The following is a 16,135-nucleotide window of genomic DNA, read 5'->3' on the forward strand; positions in this document are numbered from 1 at the left end:
TGGGTTGCGGGTGTCTGAGTAAAAAATTTAATAATAAATTACTTTTTTTTACAATGAAAAAATACTTCAGTCTGAACCTAAATGACTTAAACCAGGTAGAAAGTGTGTAGAAATTATAATTCATTAATATTTTTTTATAATTTAATAATTTAAATTTAATAATTAATAATAATAATAATAATAATAATAATAATAATTAATGTTTTGTTTTTTCAATCACAGTATTATCAATACAGCTATTAGCGGCACTATTTTGGTTGATTCCTTGTCAAGAATATGGGGAAAATTTTTATTATTGACAATGAAAGAGTTGCTACATTTACTATCAATATAGCATTCAAATAGTTTTCCAGATTGTATTTTGGCGAATATTTTTCGCGGTGCGAATGTTGGCTCACGACTGAGACAACCTGGTTCAATTTAGGTACCAAGGCAAGACCAGTTGAGAACCACTGTTCTTTGTATTGTATTGGGCTCCCGAGTGGCGCAGCGGTCTAAGGCACTGCATCTCAGTGCAAGAGGCGTCACTACAGTCCCTGGTTTGATTCCAGGCAGTATCACAGGTTGTATCTGGTCATGGTTGGGAGTCCCATATGGCTGCGCACAATTGGCCCAGCGTCGTCCGGGTTTGGCCAGGGTAGGCCTTCATTGTAAATAAGAATTTGTTTTTAACTGACTTGCCAAGTTAAATAAAGGTTAAAATTTGCGGTCTGAATTTGGTTGGCCTTCAAAATAAAAGTGCTTATTTCAATACATTGACATTTTAATGAAATGCTAAATTAATAGCATAGCGATGACATTTGAAGAATACTCTTGCAGGAACACAAGGGGTGCTGGGGGTGGGGGCGTCCATGCAGGAACCAATGGGATACTCGAGGGGGGATGTTCATGAAGGAACCAATTGGATAATCGGTGATGGAGGCGTTCCTGCAGATGCAGGAATGCCCCGAATTGTAGGCTGCACTTGCACACTATTGTTTGAGCCGGTAGGTGGTGTTATTTTTTTCTGCCTCCCCTCAGTCTCAAAAGTTTTATATGATGCTGTCTGTCTGTTTGCGTTGAATGAAGATGGCGACCAGTTCAGAGCGTAGTCCCCCTCCCTTTCCCGAGGACCTGGAACCGGAGCCTGACGAAGTTGGAGACCAAGACAGTGATGACGGAGAAGACATTTTTCTTGGCGCAGTGAGTGTCTGTTGTTGATTTCATACTAACGTTATTATTTTGTCTAGAAAACTCGGCACTCCCCGGGTTGTTATCCAAGTAGCTAGCTACTGTAGCTGCCAAACATTGCTAACAAGGGCCTGTGAAATCCATTGGGTTCATTGACACGAAGCTATTAGTTAGCTAACTAGCCGGATATGCATCAACTGGCTAGTGCTCGTCTCCGGAGCAGCTAACGTTACCCCCGAGTATGGCGTGTCCTACCGTTAACCGTAACTTACTCATTCAGGTCCAAATACATGTTATTTTCAGAGGTAGACTGGCTCGGGCAGCCAAAACAGCCAAATACTCCATATAAACGTGAATTAACGTTCAATTGCGATACGGTTCTAGAAACATAAAGCCCTTTACTTTCAAGTCACATCAAAATAATTTCACAAATACTAAATATACACTATTTAAACCTACTATTACAGTTGCAGCCAGAAGTCTTTTTCAGTCACAACACGTTTCTGGCGGCCTTCCACACACAGGTAGGCGTTCGGAGCATGCTAGATAGACGACCACTTGTGCTAATTAGCGGTCTTCCCTAAACACGCGCTGTAACATGGAGATATGGCGGTGTGGGAACACTAGCCCTAACTCTATAAAGGTGTGTAGTAATTAAACTTTTTAGTTAAACATTATTTATCGCTGATATGAAAGATGCGTTCGTTATGTTTGCAAAACCGTACCGTAATAAACGCAAGCTTTGTGGCTCTTACAAAAGTCCCCGGGGAAGCAGTACTGTACCTTGATCAATATTAGGCAGGGCAAACCATTTTGGGGGATTTTCTGGTATATCATCAAAATAAACAGCACGTTTTTGGACTCATTCAGCAGTTTTTACCTGAGTACAATACCACAATAAATAATATTGAAAGTTCCATTTTATATTCCTTAAACTTAAGTTGAAAATGATGCTGTAGCTGCGTCCGGTTGACAAGACCTAATGATAAATAACCCAATGTCAAAACATTTTTTAAAGTGTCCTAGTCCTTAACCATTTGCGCTTTGTTACGGGGGTCACCTAAACAGAAACGCAACATCGACAAAACAATCAATTATCACGTTGAAATCAATTGCACGAGAGATGAGGTTGCATGTCCTATTAAAACCATCACTGCTCAAAAAAACACTCGGAATTTGAAGAAGGTAGCGGAAGTGGATGCTGAGATCGAATCAAGCAGCGCATCGAGCAAAGTTGGTGAATACGAACGTTCAGAATGGACAACAGTAGTATCGAAAACTGGAACAAAAAGGAAATTGTCTAAAATTGGAGTGGAGGATGCGTGTATGAATGATGATGAATCACTTCTTGTTGGGATGCGTTTGTTTAAGGATGCGTATGTGAGAGACCGGTTTGAGCTGTTGGAAATTGTGAAGTATGCAGTTAGGAAAAATGTAGTCTGTGACCAGGAGTGGTCTTGTTTTTGATTAATTGTATTTCTGTGAGGAAGAGGAAGATTGCAGTGGGCCTCAAAGAATCCGGACAATAGAAATTGTGTTTTGAACTTTGGAGTAGAGCACCCTTCAAAGGAGTCATCTCAGTGGTGAGGACAAATGTTCAGGTTGAATACCTGAAGAGAATTCCTGGTGTGGTTGGTGCCCGTCGTCTGACCTGCTGGGTGAATGGAGAAAACAGAAGTCTGTCGGTCCTGTTGCTTTTTGATTAAGATCAAATACCTACTGTGAAGCTTGGTTATGTAAGACGCTGTAAGAGCTTTCCTCCCCAAACAACTTCAGTGTAAGAATTTATAAAGGATTTGGCCAAGTATGTGCAGACAGACACTGGGGCAGCAGGTAGCCTAGTGGTTAGTGTTGGGCCTGTAACCGTAAGGTTGCTGGATCGAATCCCTGAGCTGACAAGGTAAAAATCTGCCGTTCTGCCCCTGAACAAGGCAGTTTTAACCCACTGTTCCCCGGTAGGCCATCATTGTAAACAAGAATATGTTCTTAACTGACTTGCCCAGTTAAATGTGTGTGTATATGTATATATAAAAATAAGACAATATTTATATTGAGCGTGTGTAGAAGGACCATGGCGTTGCAATTGTGATGTCAGCACAAGAACTGTTCGTCAGCAGCTTCATGAAATGGGTTTCTATGGCCGAGCAGCCGCAAATCATCACGCGCACAGCCAAGCGGTGGCTGGATTGGTGTAAAGCTTGGAGCAGTGGAAACGTGTTCTCTGGAGTGAGGAATCATGCTTCACCATCTGGCAGTCCAACGGATGAATATGGGTTTGGCAGATGCCAGGAGAATGCTACCTGCCCCAATGCATAGTGCCAACTGTAAAGTTTGGTGGAGGAGGAATAATGGTCTGGGGGTGTTTTTCATGGAAAGGGCCTTCCCCAAACTGTTGTCACAAAGGTAGAAACACAGAATCAACATTGTATGCTGTAGTGTTAATATTTCCTGTGACTGAAATTAAGTGACGGGAAATCTTAACGCTACAACATACAATGACGATTCTGTGTTTCTAACTTTGTGGCAACAGTTTGGGGAAGGCCCTTTCTTGTTTCAGCAGGACAATGCCCCTGTTTACAAAGCGAGGTCCGTAAAGAAAGGGTTTGTCGAGATCGGTGTGGATGAACTTGACTGGCCTACACAGACCTCCACCCCATCGAACACCTTTGGGGTGAATTGGAACGCCGACTGCGAGCCAGGCCTAATCGCCTAACATTAGTGCCCGACCTCACTAATGCTCTTGTTGCTGAATGGATGCAAATCCCCGCAGCAATGTTCCAATATCCTCAGAAGAGTGGAGGCTGCTATAGCAAATGGGAATCAACTCCTTATTAATGCCCATGGTTTTTTAGAATAAGATGTTAGATGAGCACGTGCCTACTTACTTTATAGCTGCATTCTAAGTGCTGTGACCCCCCCCCCCCCCCCCCCCCGCTCGCTCGTAAGACAACCCATGATCTACACAACCCATGATGTGGATTTATCCTGACAGTAGAGTACTTTCCTGAAAACATTTGAAAAGCTTTGATTTTGGAGTGAACTGTCCCTACCTGCTCCAAAGCTCCCCTGTTTTAGATTCTTGTGCAAACTTTTCTAAAAACCTCTGTCGGTGAACCCAACAGCTTTGTCAGCTAAATTACTCACTCAGGGTGTAGGAGGGCAAGGCAAGTTTGAGTATAGGTCACACCCTGGAGTTTGCACATGTCAAGTGAACCTCATATTGCTGTAAAAGTACAGGAAGGGAGGCTAAAGCTCAGCCTCCAGTCATGTGAGTCTCAGATGTGGCCACATGCTCACTACCAGGAAGTTTTCCATAGATCCCAAGTTTGAATTCTTTCATTCTGGCTTCTGAACGCAATCTTTGATTCCTGAAAAACATTGAATTCCTCCTCTTAGAAGTTGTGGTTAGACATGTATTTATCTGTGTAGACCCGACAGACGTTTTGTGTTATTCCTGGTAAGTTCTCTATTTCTCCTGTGCAGTTACTCATTTTTATGTGGAATAGTTATTTGTATTTGTTTTAAATCTTTGACTCTTATGTAGTTTGGGTGGAATTCACATGGATGTTAAATCAATTGTAAAATGTGACAGACGCGAGTGTCTTTGCTGTTGCTGCTGCAACCTTGCTTATTTGCATGATTTGAGAAATGCTGTTCTTTCTGCATCTCCAGGATAACCCATTGGAGATAAAGATGGACCCTTCGCTGTCTGCAAGTGACATCGCAAGTTCAACCAAACCACTGAGTGAAGCATCTAGTCCTCCAGTGATGGACATCCTTAGTGAACCAGCAAGCGAGGCATCTAGTGCGCCAATGGTGGACCTCCTTATGGAACCAGCAAGCGAGGCATTTAGTGCTCCAATGATGAACCTCCTTATGGAACCAGCAAGCGAGGCATCTAGTGCTCCAATGGTGGACCTCCTTATGGAACCAGCAAGCGAGGCATCTAGTGCTCCAATGGTGGACCTCCTTATGGAACCAGCAAGCGAGGCATCTAGTGCTCCGATGAATCTCCTTATGCAACCAGCAAGCAATGCATCTGGTGCTCCAATGGTTGACTTCCTTATGGAACCAGCAAGCGACGACCTAAAGGAGCCTCCCAAACCTGACATCGACCCATTGGCTGACATTATCAACGACACTCCACTCAGTGAAGTCAAAACACTGGTTGCTGCGATGCCCCAGGAGCCACCGAGCGACCTCTTTGACGATGAGCCCAGCGAACTTTTCGCTGAACCACGACAAAGTAACACTGCCAAGCAACAACAAACTAGCATCTTCGACGAACCTGATGAGGACCTCTTCAGCGACCCACTGGGTGAAGCCTCGAAGAAACCTCAGAATGATGTCTTCAAAGAAGCACTTGCACCAGTGGCCAAAGCTAGCAATGTCTGCGGGCCTCTGAGTGACAACTACAAAGAGGACCCCACTGATATATTCACTGAGGAGGCCATCACTACTCTCCCTAGTGCAGTCAGTACTGTTTCCGTCAACTCCAAGACCAACGGGGTCCACTCCGATGAGGAGGAACCTGATATATTTGCAGGTAAGAATTTACAGATTATTAATCATATATTTCAAATGATACATTTTAACGTCCTATATTTGCTGAGGGCTTGAAACAAGCAGTGAAATGAACAAAAACGGTGTGTGTGTGCACGCCATTTGGGCTGATAAGGAAACTGCTGTCTCAGCGTTGTGCCGTTAGGAAGAGGAAAGCTGGAACAGGAGTGTCCTTTGCTGACACCTCACTCACATTAATAAACAGACAGAGTAGTACCTTCCTGGTGTTGATCATAAGGAATGTGGCCCCTCTCACGTGGACTCAAACACACTCACCTGACCAAAAGACGGGAGTGAAATATCAGTCAAAATCTTCAATTGATTCTCCCATTGGCTTTTCCACCACAATCTCAGAAAATATTGACTATGATTTAGTCTGGAAGAATAGTGCTGTTGTCACTATTCCCTGACAGAGATGGTGCCTCTATTGTAGTCAGATCTTCCAGACCTTTGAGTGAGTTTGTGGCAACCAGCAGGTTCGCAGTGGTTCTCAGTGGTTCTACTGATGCAAAGAAAATAAACAGGTTTGGGGTAAATTGGAAATGTGAGAATTGACTCCAATTAACTTAAATTTGAAAAAGCGTGACTGTCTCCAATACCATTACATTTTAGTCTTACTACCCTCATTGCTCTTTCTCTCTTTTTTTTCTGCTCCCCTCTTTCAGAAGCCACTGTAGAGCTGTCTCTGGACAGCCCTAGGAATGACAGAAAAAAGAAAGAGGCAGGCAAGCCCTCTGCCTCTGCCCCTGCTCCCTCAGTCTCAGCAAGTGCTTCCAAACCGCAACCCAAGACCCTGGAGGAGGTACAGTACATTACAGTACGGTACAGAACTGTAACTAAAACGATTTTTGTATTGTTAATTAGATTTCCGTGGGTGCGTCGTATACATTGACCTTAAGGGGTTTTAACTGCTCATTCACATGTTCACTCCCACAGAGCATCCCAACATGGGTATTCAGTGTTGTACAATTTAATTTAAAGGTCACTCAAAATACAGCTGTACATGCTTTTCTTCCACCACCTTGGTTATGTCAATTGACTCAGTTAAGTGTATATTTGGAAGAGGTGTGATACCCGACATGATATAAACTAACTTCAGACTTGAGTCTCCGTGGATTACTCTACACGCATCAAGACAGTAGCCGCAGCACCCCCCTTGCAAAACAAAACGTGCTAGTGAAACGCACACTCAGTCCTCTGATTGGACCATCACTGTCAATCAGCACAGGTCGTGTGAGCTAGCGCAGTGGTTCTCAGTGGGGTCGCAAGGTATTGGGGGGGGGGGGGGGTCACGTGTGTAACTGAATGGGGAATTTTTCTAAACCTCAAATTTTTCTATTTAAATTCTTTATGTATGTGTGTGGGAAGGTTGTATCCATATATATAAAATACGGGGATACAACCTTCCCCGCTCTGCAGATTTTTGCTGCGAAGAGACAGACTCATTAGATCATCTGTTTTAGTACTGTCCATATGTAGCTTGTTTGTGGTCACCGGTCAAGGAATGGCTGAAGAATTGCAACATTTACCTGGCGCTAACTCTGCAGATTGCACTACTGGGTGATCTGAAAAGTCAATCGATCAATAATATACTTTAATAATTTACAATCTGTAGAAATGTAGTAAGGTTCAGAATGTTTGTGAAACAGCACAGTTGAAAAATACAAGGCAAATAGAAATCCAATATGGATGGTGTTAAGAGATAGCTGGGAGGGGTTGAATGGCGCTGAAGGGTGGAACTAATAACAACAAGCTAACTAATTTAAAACATACCATGTCCGTAAAATATATATAGGTTCAGAACTTTTATGAAAGAAATAGATTGTTGAGGTTAGAGGAAGAACATAAGTAAAAACAAACAAAATATAACTATTGTAAAGTAGACTGTGCCCATAAAATGCATATAGTGTGTGTATATATAAATAAAAGCTGAAAGTAGAAGCTTAAGTTGTTGTTCACTAGTTTTCTCCAATTTGGGGACGGGTGGTAGGATTAGAAAGTAATCAAGGAAAATGTATTTAGATGTGTGTATGTACAGTACCAGTTATAAGGAAATCAGTCATTTGCAATACATTTAATTAGGCCCTAATCTATGGATTTCACATGACTAGGAATACAGATATGCATCTGTTAGTAACAGAATAAAAAAAGTAGGGTTGTGGATCAGACAACCAGTCAGTATTTGGTGTGACCACCATTTGCCCCATGCAGCGTAACACATCTCCTTCACATAGAGTTGATCAGGCTGTTGATTGTGGAATGTTGTCCCACTCCTCTAATAGCTGTGCAAAGTTGACATCTGTGGCATTGTTGTGATAAAACGGCATATTTTAGTGTCCTTTTATTCTCCCCAGCACAAGGTGCACCTGTCTAATGATCATGCTGTTTAATCAGCTTCTTGATATGCAACACCTGTCAGGTGGATTGATTATCTTGGCAAAGGAGAAATGCTCACTAACTAACAAATTTGTCCCTGAAATGTCTGGGATCTTTTATTTCAGCTCATGAAACATGGAACCAACACTTTTTTTTATATTTGTGTTTAGTATAGTTCTTACTCTAAATTGTCTGGGTCCAACAATACAACATCACTATTTTGTATGTGAACTTGTTGTGAAAACATTTCAGATAATGGCAATTGACTGATTTGAATGACTATTTTGTCCCTACTATATGCAGTTGGAAGAGGAGGTTGAGGACAAATTTGAGCTGAATATCTCAATAACCAATCCAGAGAAAGTTGGTGAGTTTCACCGTTTTCTTCCTTTTGTGAAAATGACACCTATTATGCGGAACCCTGCATCAGTTGTCGTAAAAATAAATGGCTTCCTCTTTCTCTCAATGCCTGCTGCTTCTCTTTTCCTGGTTCCTCTCCTTCCTTTCTCTGAAGTGAGAGTGAAGGGCGTAGCCAGCAATAGAGCTGTAGATCTGATTGGTTCTTCCTGTCAACTGCTTTTCTAAAGACTGACATTTTCTAGTTCTTTCATGGTAAAGATATTGTAATTTTCAGTGGATGTCCTCCAGTACAGTATAAAGTATACCCTTCTGTTACTCTGCTTATGATCGCTACCAAACTACCCATATCAATGTAATACGTGGAGGTCATATTTTTTTAAACAAAAGTAACATGTAACGATAAAAGGGGTCAAACCAAGAAGTTTAAAACTGATGTTGGTTTTACCCCTTAGAATAATTGTCCAGTTAATAATTGTCTTTCATTCTACAGGGGATGGCATGAACGCTTACATGGCCTACAAAGTCTCCACACAGGTAATATCAATGTAACATTTTCTAAACATTTAGCCTTTTCCAGTTCAGTGTCTTCTTTACCCCTTAGCTAACACTTTGCATCTCCACTCCTCTCTCTTTTAGACCACACTGCCCATGTTCCGCAGTAAGACGTTCACAGTGCGCCGGCGTTTCAGTGACTTCTTAGGCCTCTACGAGAAGCTCTCGGATAAACACACGCTGAACGGCTACATTGTGCCCCCGCCGCCTGAGAAGAGCATTATGGGTAATCTATAGTATACGCATAATTGGATACCTTGAGGTAATGTCGCTTTAGGCAGCAAATCATTCATAGTTTCTCAATGGGAGTCATGCATTTTCCACTAATACCTAAATGATAACAGTAGCTACAGGGGGCGGGACTTGCCAAAGGATCAATTTTGGTTCGTGGGTCTTTGACCTATTGATGTGTTTGTCCTGGTTTTGACCATTGTATGTGTGTTTTAGCCTAATTGATTTGTCATGTTTCGGACAGGCATGACTAAAGTCAAAGTGGGAAAAGAGGACAACTCGTCGGCTGAGTTTGTGGAGAGGAGGCGGGCGGCTCTGGAGAGGTACCGAATAGGCTTTCCTCTTGAGGTTTCCTGTATTGGCAAAACGGTGATGGGTAGCAGTAGACTTGGAACCGTGATAGTATAACTTGCAGATGAGCACATTTTAATGAGCCATTGCATAGGGACTTGGTTTGTCATGGTAGTATGCAAAAAGTTGGGAGGTCAATAAGAAGTTCGGACTAAATGGCTCCAATTTAATTGTAGTGAAATGTTTTAATTTGTTTGGTTTTGTCATCCCAAAAGGTATCTGCAGAGAGTGGTGTTCCACCCATCGCTGCTACAAGACCCTGATGTCAGAGAATTCTTGGAGAGAGACGATGTAAGCTCAGCTTGTGTGCGTGCACCACCCTCACACAAAGATACTGTCTGTTTATCCACACACAAGAGGTGCTTGCACTGCACATGACCCATTTAATGTCTCAGGACCCTGCTGTCCCATTTTCTGTTAAATGCTTGACAGGCTTTCTGTTACATTTTCACACGCTAAGTGATATATATTATCCCAAATTGTTCAGACTTGTCATCCATGTGTGCAAGTGCATCAGGGTTGGTGTCTGATTCAAGAATTTCAGAGCGCCGTCCATTTTCAATTCGGATTTTTCCATACGTGAATTTGCAGCCATTTCAATTGACTGCCTGAATTGACAACAAGAGACCTGACTGCAAAGCATTTTGCTACGTTGTGCACTAATGAATGCGACCCTGATGTGACTCTTAGGGTGTGTGTGTGTATTGTAGATGCCCAGGGCTCACAACACCCAGGCTCTGAGCGGCGCCGGCTTCCTGAAGATGATCAACAGGGCTACAGACTCCATCAGCAAGATGACCATCAAAATGAACGAGTCGGACGTGGTGAGTCTCCCTCCACTGACACACAGTCTCCATTTGACTGGGTGTGTTCGTTTTACCTCGCCTGTAGCCCCAGTGGCGGAGTGTGCTTATTTTAAAGTGAAATCTCCACCCATCCAGGCGAATGGACCCAGCGTCACTAAAGCGAATGCACCCACTATCTTGCATAATAGATACAACCGTTGCGGCTCTAATGTGTGGTTGCCTGTGTCATGCTGTGTTACCAGTGGTTCGAGGAGAAACTGCAGGAAGTGGAGGCTGAGGACCAGCAGCTGAGGAAGCTCCACATCATGGTGGACTCTCTGGTCGGACACAGGAAAGGTACGGTACAATGGAATATAAGTGTTTTATCGGACAGACTCAGACGGACACAAGGCTATAAGCAGTGCATGGCCACCTATTGTGTGTGGAATGGAAATATGTCTTCTTGCTGTCCCTTTTTCCCACCAAACTACACACAATAGGCTTTAAGCGGCACATGCTTAACTCCCCCGCTCTACTTCCCCCAGAGTTGTCGGTAAACACGGGGGGCTTTGCCAAGAGCGTGGCGATGCTGGGCAGCTCGGAGGACAACACGGCCCTGTCCAGAGCCCTCTCCCAGCTTGCCGAGGTGGAGGACAAGATGGAGCAGCTGCACCAAGAGCAGGCAGCCAGCGACTCGTTCTGCTTCGCCGAGCTGCTCGCCGACTACATCCGCCTGCTGGGATCCGTCCGGGTACCTACAGAGAGTCAATGGCATAACAAAGGCTGTGTCTGAAAATGTTAAAAGCTGTTAAATCCTTGTTTCCTCGTCCTTTTTTCCTCCAGTTCTTTCCCCTTTCTCAAAGCACATTGGAGGTAAGGGCACTTTGAGAGTGAAGTATTAAGGAAACAAGGACGGAGGAAGCGATTTGACTATGACTAAGGCTGTTGCGGTGACCGTATTACCACGACACCGGCAGTCGTGACATGACCGCAGTAAAATTCCATGTGACTGTGGAGTCACGGTAATCTCCTCTTATGAACTCTGGACATGTTGGTAGTAACCATCTTGCTAATGACCATCAGGTCCTAATGACCTGGTACTCTTTGCTCTATTGTCCCTCTAACCACTCTGACATCAATGCAAATGCAATCGAAAATAACATAACACTTATCATCAAAACATGATTTCAAAACTTACCTCACTGATGTTTAACAGCAGGTTGAAACGGTGTAAAACATGGTCGTTGTGGATGTTTCAAAGCCTAACAACAGAGCCTAACAAACAAATGACATATTAGTAAAGATTAAATTGAGAATAGTCTGATGGGTGAAAATATGATCACGGTGGCTAGGAAAAACTCCCTAGAAAGGCCAAAACCTAGAGAGGAACCAGGCTATGAGGGGTGGCCAGTCCTCTTCTGGCTGTGCCGGGTGGAGATTACAACAGAACATGGCCAAGATGTTCATAAATGACCAGCATGGTCAAATAATAATAATCACAGTAGTTGTCGAGGGTGCAACAGGTCAGCACCTCAGTAAATGTCAGTTGGCTTTTCATAGCCGATCATTCAGAGTATCTCTACCGCTCCTGCTGTCTGATTGGCTGGGCCTGGCTCCCCAGTGCCCAGTTATGGGAAATCCATAGATTAGGGCCTATTGAAGTTATTTAAATTGACTGATTTCCTTTATGAACTGTAACTTAGCAAAATCTTTGAAATTGTTGCGTGTTGCGATTTTATATTTTTGTTCCATATACAATAATGGCACGGGACTTTAAGCATTTCTTAACATACCCATAGTCAGATTACATACAGTAGGCTAACTCATTCTATTCTTCTGAAATACATTCTCTTCGTGTTTCTTTAGACCTGACTAAAATAAAATAAACATTTTATGGTGTATATTACTTTTTTAAATGTAGATGTTCCAAAGGCATGTAGGCCTGTATGTGTGGAGGCCTGGTGAAGCTAAACGTGCTTGTTAATTAATGGTCAATTACCGTGAAACCGCCAGTCTTTTGCATGACAATAACTTGGCTGACAAAATGTAATGACTGCCACAGCCCTAATAAGAGTAACGTTTTCAGATGCAGCTATAGGCAACACACCATAATAACTGTCACCCTGAGATGAGACCGTTAAACGGTGTGCGTTTCTGTCCTAAGGCCTCCTTTGACCAGCGGATGAAGTCGTGGCAGCGCTGGCAGGATGCTCAGAACATGCTGCAGAAAAAGAGGGAGACAGAGGCCAAGCTGCTGTGGGCCAACAAGCCTGACAAGCTGCAGCAGGCCAAGGATGACATCACTGAGGTAGAGCGCTGCCCAACACCTGTACTGCCCAATACCTTCTGTCTCTCAGGGTTGTGTTCATTAGGAACCAAATGGAAGAAAACAAATTGAAAAGGGAGGGAATGCATATACATTTTTCTTTTATTAGAAAAGTCTAATTGGATTTTTCGTCGTAAAGCATTTTCTGAATCGTGCCCTAATGTCTCAGACTTAAACACATGGTCAGGAAGTTCTGTCCCCTGTTGCAACCAGACCCCTGTTGCAACCAGACCCCTGTTGCAACCAGACCCCTGTTGCAACCAGACTCCTGTTGCAACCAGACCAAGTACATACAAAAGTCACGTGACACACAAGTCACTGTTTGACTAATGCCAATAAAATGCACCTGTTCCTTTTACTTTCAGTCCTCCAAAAATGGCATCACTTTTTACCAGAAATTAAACTTGCAGATTGTGCCTTTCACCCATTGCCCACCACTAGAATGTTTCTTAACATTTGATCCTTTAAATCCACTGTGTATACTGGATTTGTCTCCAACTGTACACATTAGCATACAAACCAAATGGTAACCTAAAGGGAAGTAAATGTGCATTGCTTACATACCAACTGTGCCTCCTTTCTCAACTCCTCTCTTTCCTAGTGGGAGGCCAAGGTGACTCAGTATGAGAGAGACTTTGACAGAGTGTCTGCTACAGTTCGCAAGGAGGTGCTCAGGTTTGAGGTAAAACATTTTTATTCTGCGGGGGGGTTAGGTGCTGGATAAGATGGAGAGAATATAAAAACAATTATTACTTGTGTAATTTTTTCTAACAGAAAGAGAAGGCCCGCGATTTCAAAAAACAGATCATCAAATACCTGGAGTCTCTGCTACAGTCGCAGCAACAGGTAATTGTTTCTGCGCATTGGTGTAAACCTGGGCCTGTGTTCATAGTGTCTCAGAACATGACTGCTGATCTTGGATACATTTAGCCCTTTCATATGGACAGGGGTATTTTATCCTATTTAAGCACATACTGAGACATGTTTTGAATATGGACCCTGCTAAATAAAGACTGGGTCAGATGCATTACATAACGCATGAGTTATTTGGTATAAGAAGGCAGTTTCCAATGGCAAGAATATCTGAATTGTTTTGGGAACATGAGTGACAATGTTCTTGTACTTCTCCCTCTTTTTAGCTGATAAAGTACTGGGAGGCATTCTTGCCAGAGGCAAAAGCAATTGCGTGATGGAGTCCGCCAGCCAATGGAAAGAAAGAAGAGGAGGCTGCCTTTTTTATACACTTTACCTCTCGCCTATAAACCAAGAAAATAACCAGAGAGTGCGCTGCAAAGGGAAATTTGATTCGTTTTTTAAAATCATCCTAAACCTATAGCGCTTCATTCTAACTGTTGTATTAATAATTGTATATTTTCATTTAACCTTCCACATATATTTTCTAAATGGTGAAAACAAACTAGCTCTTTTGTGATGGTATGGATGTGTGTGAGGGCTGGGTGTCCTACTTGCGTATGCAATGTTAATGATTCCATTAGTTTCCACTTCAGAGCAGGAGAAATCATTGTTCTCAGTGCAACATCCTTATATTAACAATAGGAGATTTTTACACATTAGCATTGTTAATAATTCACAACAGAGTGCCCATCACACAAAACATGACACACTAGGCAGAGTTTCTGGGGCTTTCAAGGGGACCTAGTTGAATTAAATGCCCAATTCCAAATCAAACACCAGCACCCTACTCCCCATGCACTTCTTAAAAATCAAGATAAAGGATTGGGTAGAAGTAAGCAATAATAACACAGAACATCCACCCAGTCTTCCAAAAGGCTTGGCGTTATTGCTATATTGTGGCTGGGGGTCCATTTGGAATTGAGTCAAAGACACACGTGGAGCCACATTCAGCCTGTATAATTTGGGAGGATCTTGAGATGTTTAAATTTCAAAATTTTGAGTCAAACTTTTTTTTGTATTATTATACATGATCGGTTCAATCACTGTGGGACATGACATTAACCCTCCAAAATAAAAGTCAAGAAAATAAGAACCATGGTTGATTGTGTGAAAAATAATGTAAAAAGTTGAAACCACGTCAGTAACTGTTAAAAGTACTGCTGGTCCACATGGAAAACGCGTTAATTTCAATGGAAGCTGTCTTTATATAATAGTTATTGCAGATTGTGATTAATTTGGATGAATGGCATTGGATTTGGGGGGAAATGAAACTGTTTCAGGGAAATACTCCTACATCAAAAGGGCAATCAAATCTTCTCAACATGCATTGTAGTTTTCACTTTGCACGAGGAACCGCATCCATTAAAATGTTCAACTACCTGTAATCTTTGTGGAACAGTTGTTACAGGTTGTTACTTTCCCAGAATGAAAGGTAGTGGGTCTTTAATTCAGTAGACTAGCTAGTAATACAATTGGGTTGGTCATTCTGATTGAGTGAAACTTCCTGGACCTTGTGCAAACAGTTGATCATGATTTATTGGCTCAGATTAGAGCCATGTGTAGGCTATATACATATGACTAAGTCTATTTTTCAGTGCTTATCAATTAGTCTAAGAACATGGTCCTCAAGATGCTTGCGTCAAACAACCCCTGTTAAGATTAAAGATGCACAAATCATAATTGTAGTAGTCAAGAGAAACAAGCAAGACTCAATGTATGGGATTTTGGGATGTAAACCATAGCTAAATTAATTTCAACCTGGAGGATGCTAGAGACTGGTTGTTTAGCAACAAAATGACGCGTGCGCAGCTATGGTGCAAAACAGATGGGGTTGGCTTAGATTGTTGGCATGTAAACTTTATTTCGTCTTCAATGTTTATTGAAAACGAATACATTTGCACGATGAGCACTCAAATACATTGTTAGTTGTTGGTTAGCTATCTAGCATATACGTAACGTCAAAATACCTCAAGACATGGTTTCAAGAACAAGATGAAACGAGCCACCTACGAGTCTCCACAAGCCCCATTAGAAGCGTGCGCATCGTTTGTGACGTTGTCAGCTAACCCTTCTATAGTGCAATTCAAATGCTTCTCCTTACTTGTTGGGATGCGTTTTATTTTAGAGCATACAATATACTGAGAGTTTCCTTTTATATATGTTTATGTAAACCATAGGCCAATACACAGATCACGTTTCTTCCATCGTTGTATTACCACTTTAAGAGAGACACAGATCATTGGTTAAGGCAGAAATAAATAAATGTTATACTTTTACATATAAGGCGGCTAATTTCCAACACACTCAATGCTGCTGTCAAATAAATGATGTTATGACAGCCCTATTAATCGATCCCACTTCTAACATACATTTCTCTATTTTAGATTAGCATGTTTTTTTTTCTTTCTTAAACACAATTGCGGTAATGGCTACACAACAGATTATACCTAATGGGGACGTTTAATTCTAGTTGGCAGCTCAGAAACCAGAGGTTTTTTAACTGCCG

General features: G+C 42.2%; 1 protein-coding gene across 2 annotated transcripts; it reads left to right on the plus strand.

Annotated features, from left to right (window-relative positions):
- Positions 1-1,018: 1,018 nt before the first annotated feature.
- On the plus strand, positions 1,019-15,014 carry snx1a (sorting nexin 1a). 2 transcript variants are annotated; one of them, XM_039017163.1, is made up of 16 exons: positions 1,019-1,182; positions 4,843-5,112; positions 5,161-5,716; positions 6,399-6,535; positions 8,413-8,476; positions 8,960-9,003; positions 9,106-9,247; positions 9,497-9,575; positions 9,819-9,894; positions 10,314-10,427; positions 10,652-10,745; positions 10,934-11,139; positions 12,553-12,696; positions 13,316-13,396; positions 13,489-13,560; positions 13,854-15,014. In XM_039017163.1, the coding sequence occupies exons 1-16, from the start codon at positions 1,063-1,065 to the stop codon at positions 13,902-13,904; spliced, it is 2,250 nt and encodes a 749-aa protein (XP_038873091.1). In that variant the 5' UTR covers positions 1,019-1,062; the 3' UTR covers positions 13,905-15,014. The 2 variants fall into 2 exon arrangements, with proteins under 2 accessions (XP_038873091.1, XP_038873090.1); XM_039017162.1 differs by having other exon boundaries at positions 1,020-1,182; positions 4,843-5,716.
- Positions 15,015-16,135: the final 1,121 nt, after the last annotated feature.

Source organism: Salvelinus namaycush, chromosome 21 (genome assembly GCF_016432855.1).
Source record: "Salvelinus namaycush isolate Seneca chromosome 21, SaNama_1.0, whole genome shotgun sequence".
NCBI lineage: Eukaryota > Metazoa > Chordata > Actinopteri > Salmoniformes > Salmonidae > Salvelinus > Salvelinus namaycush.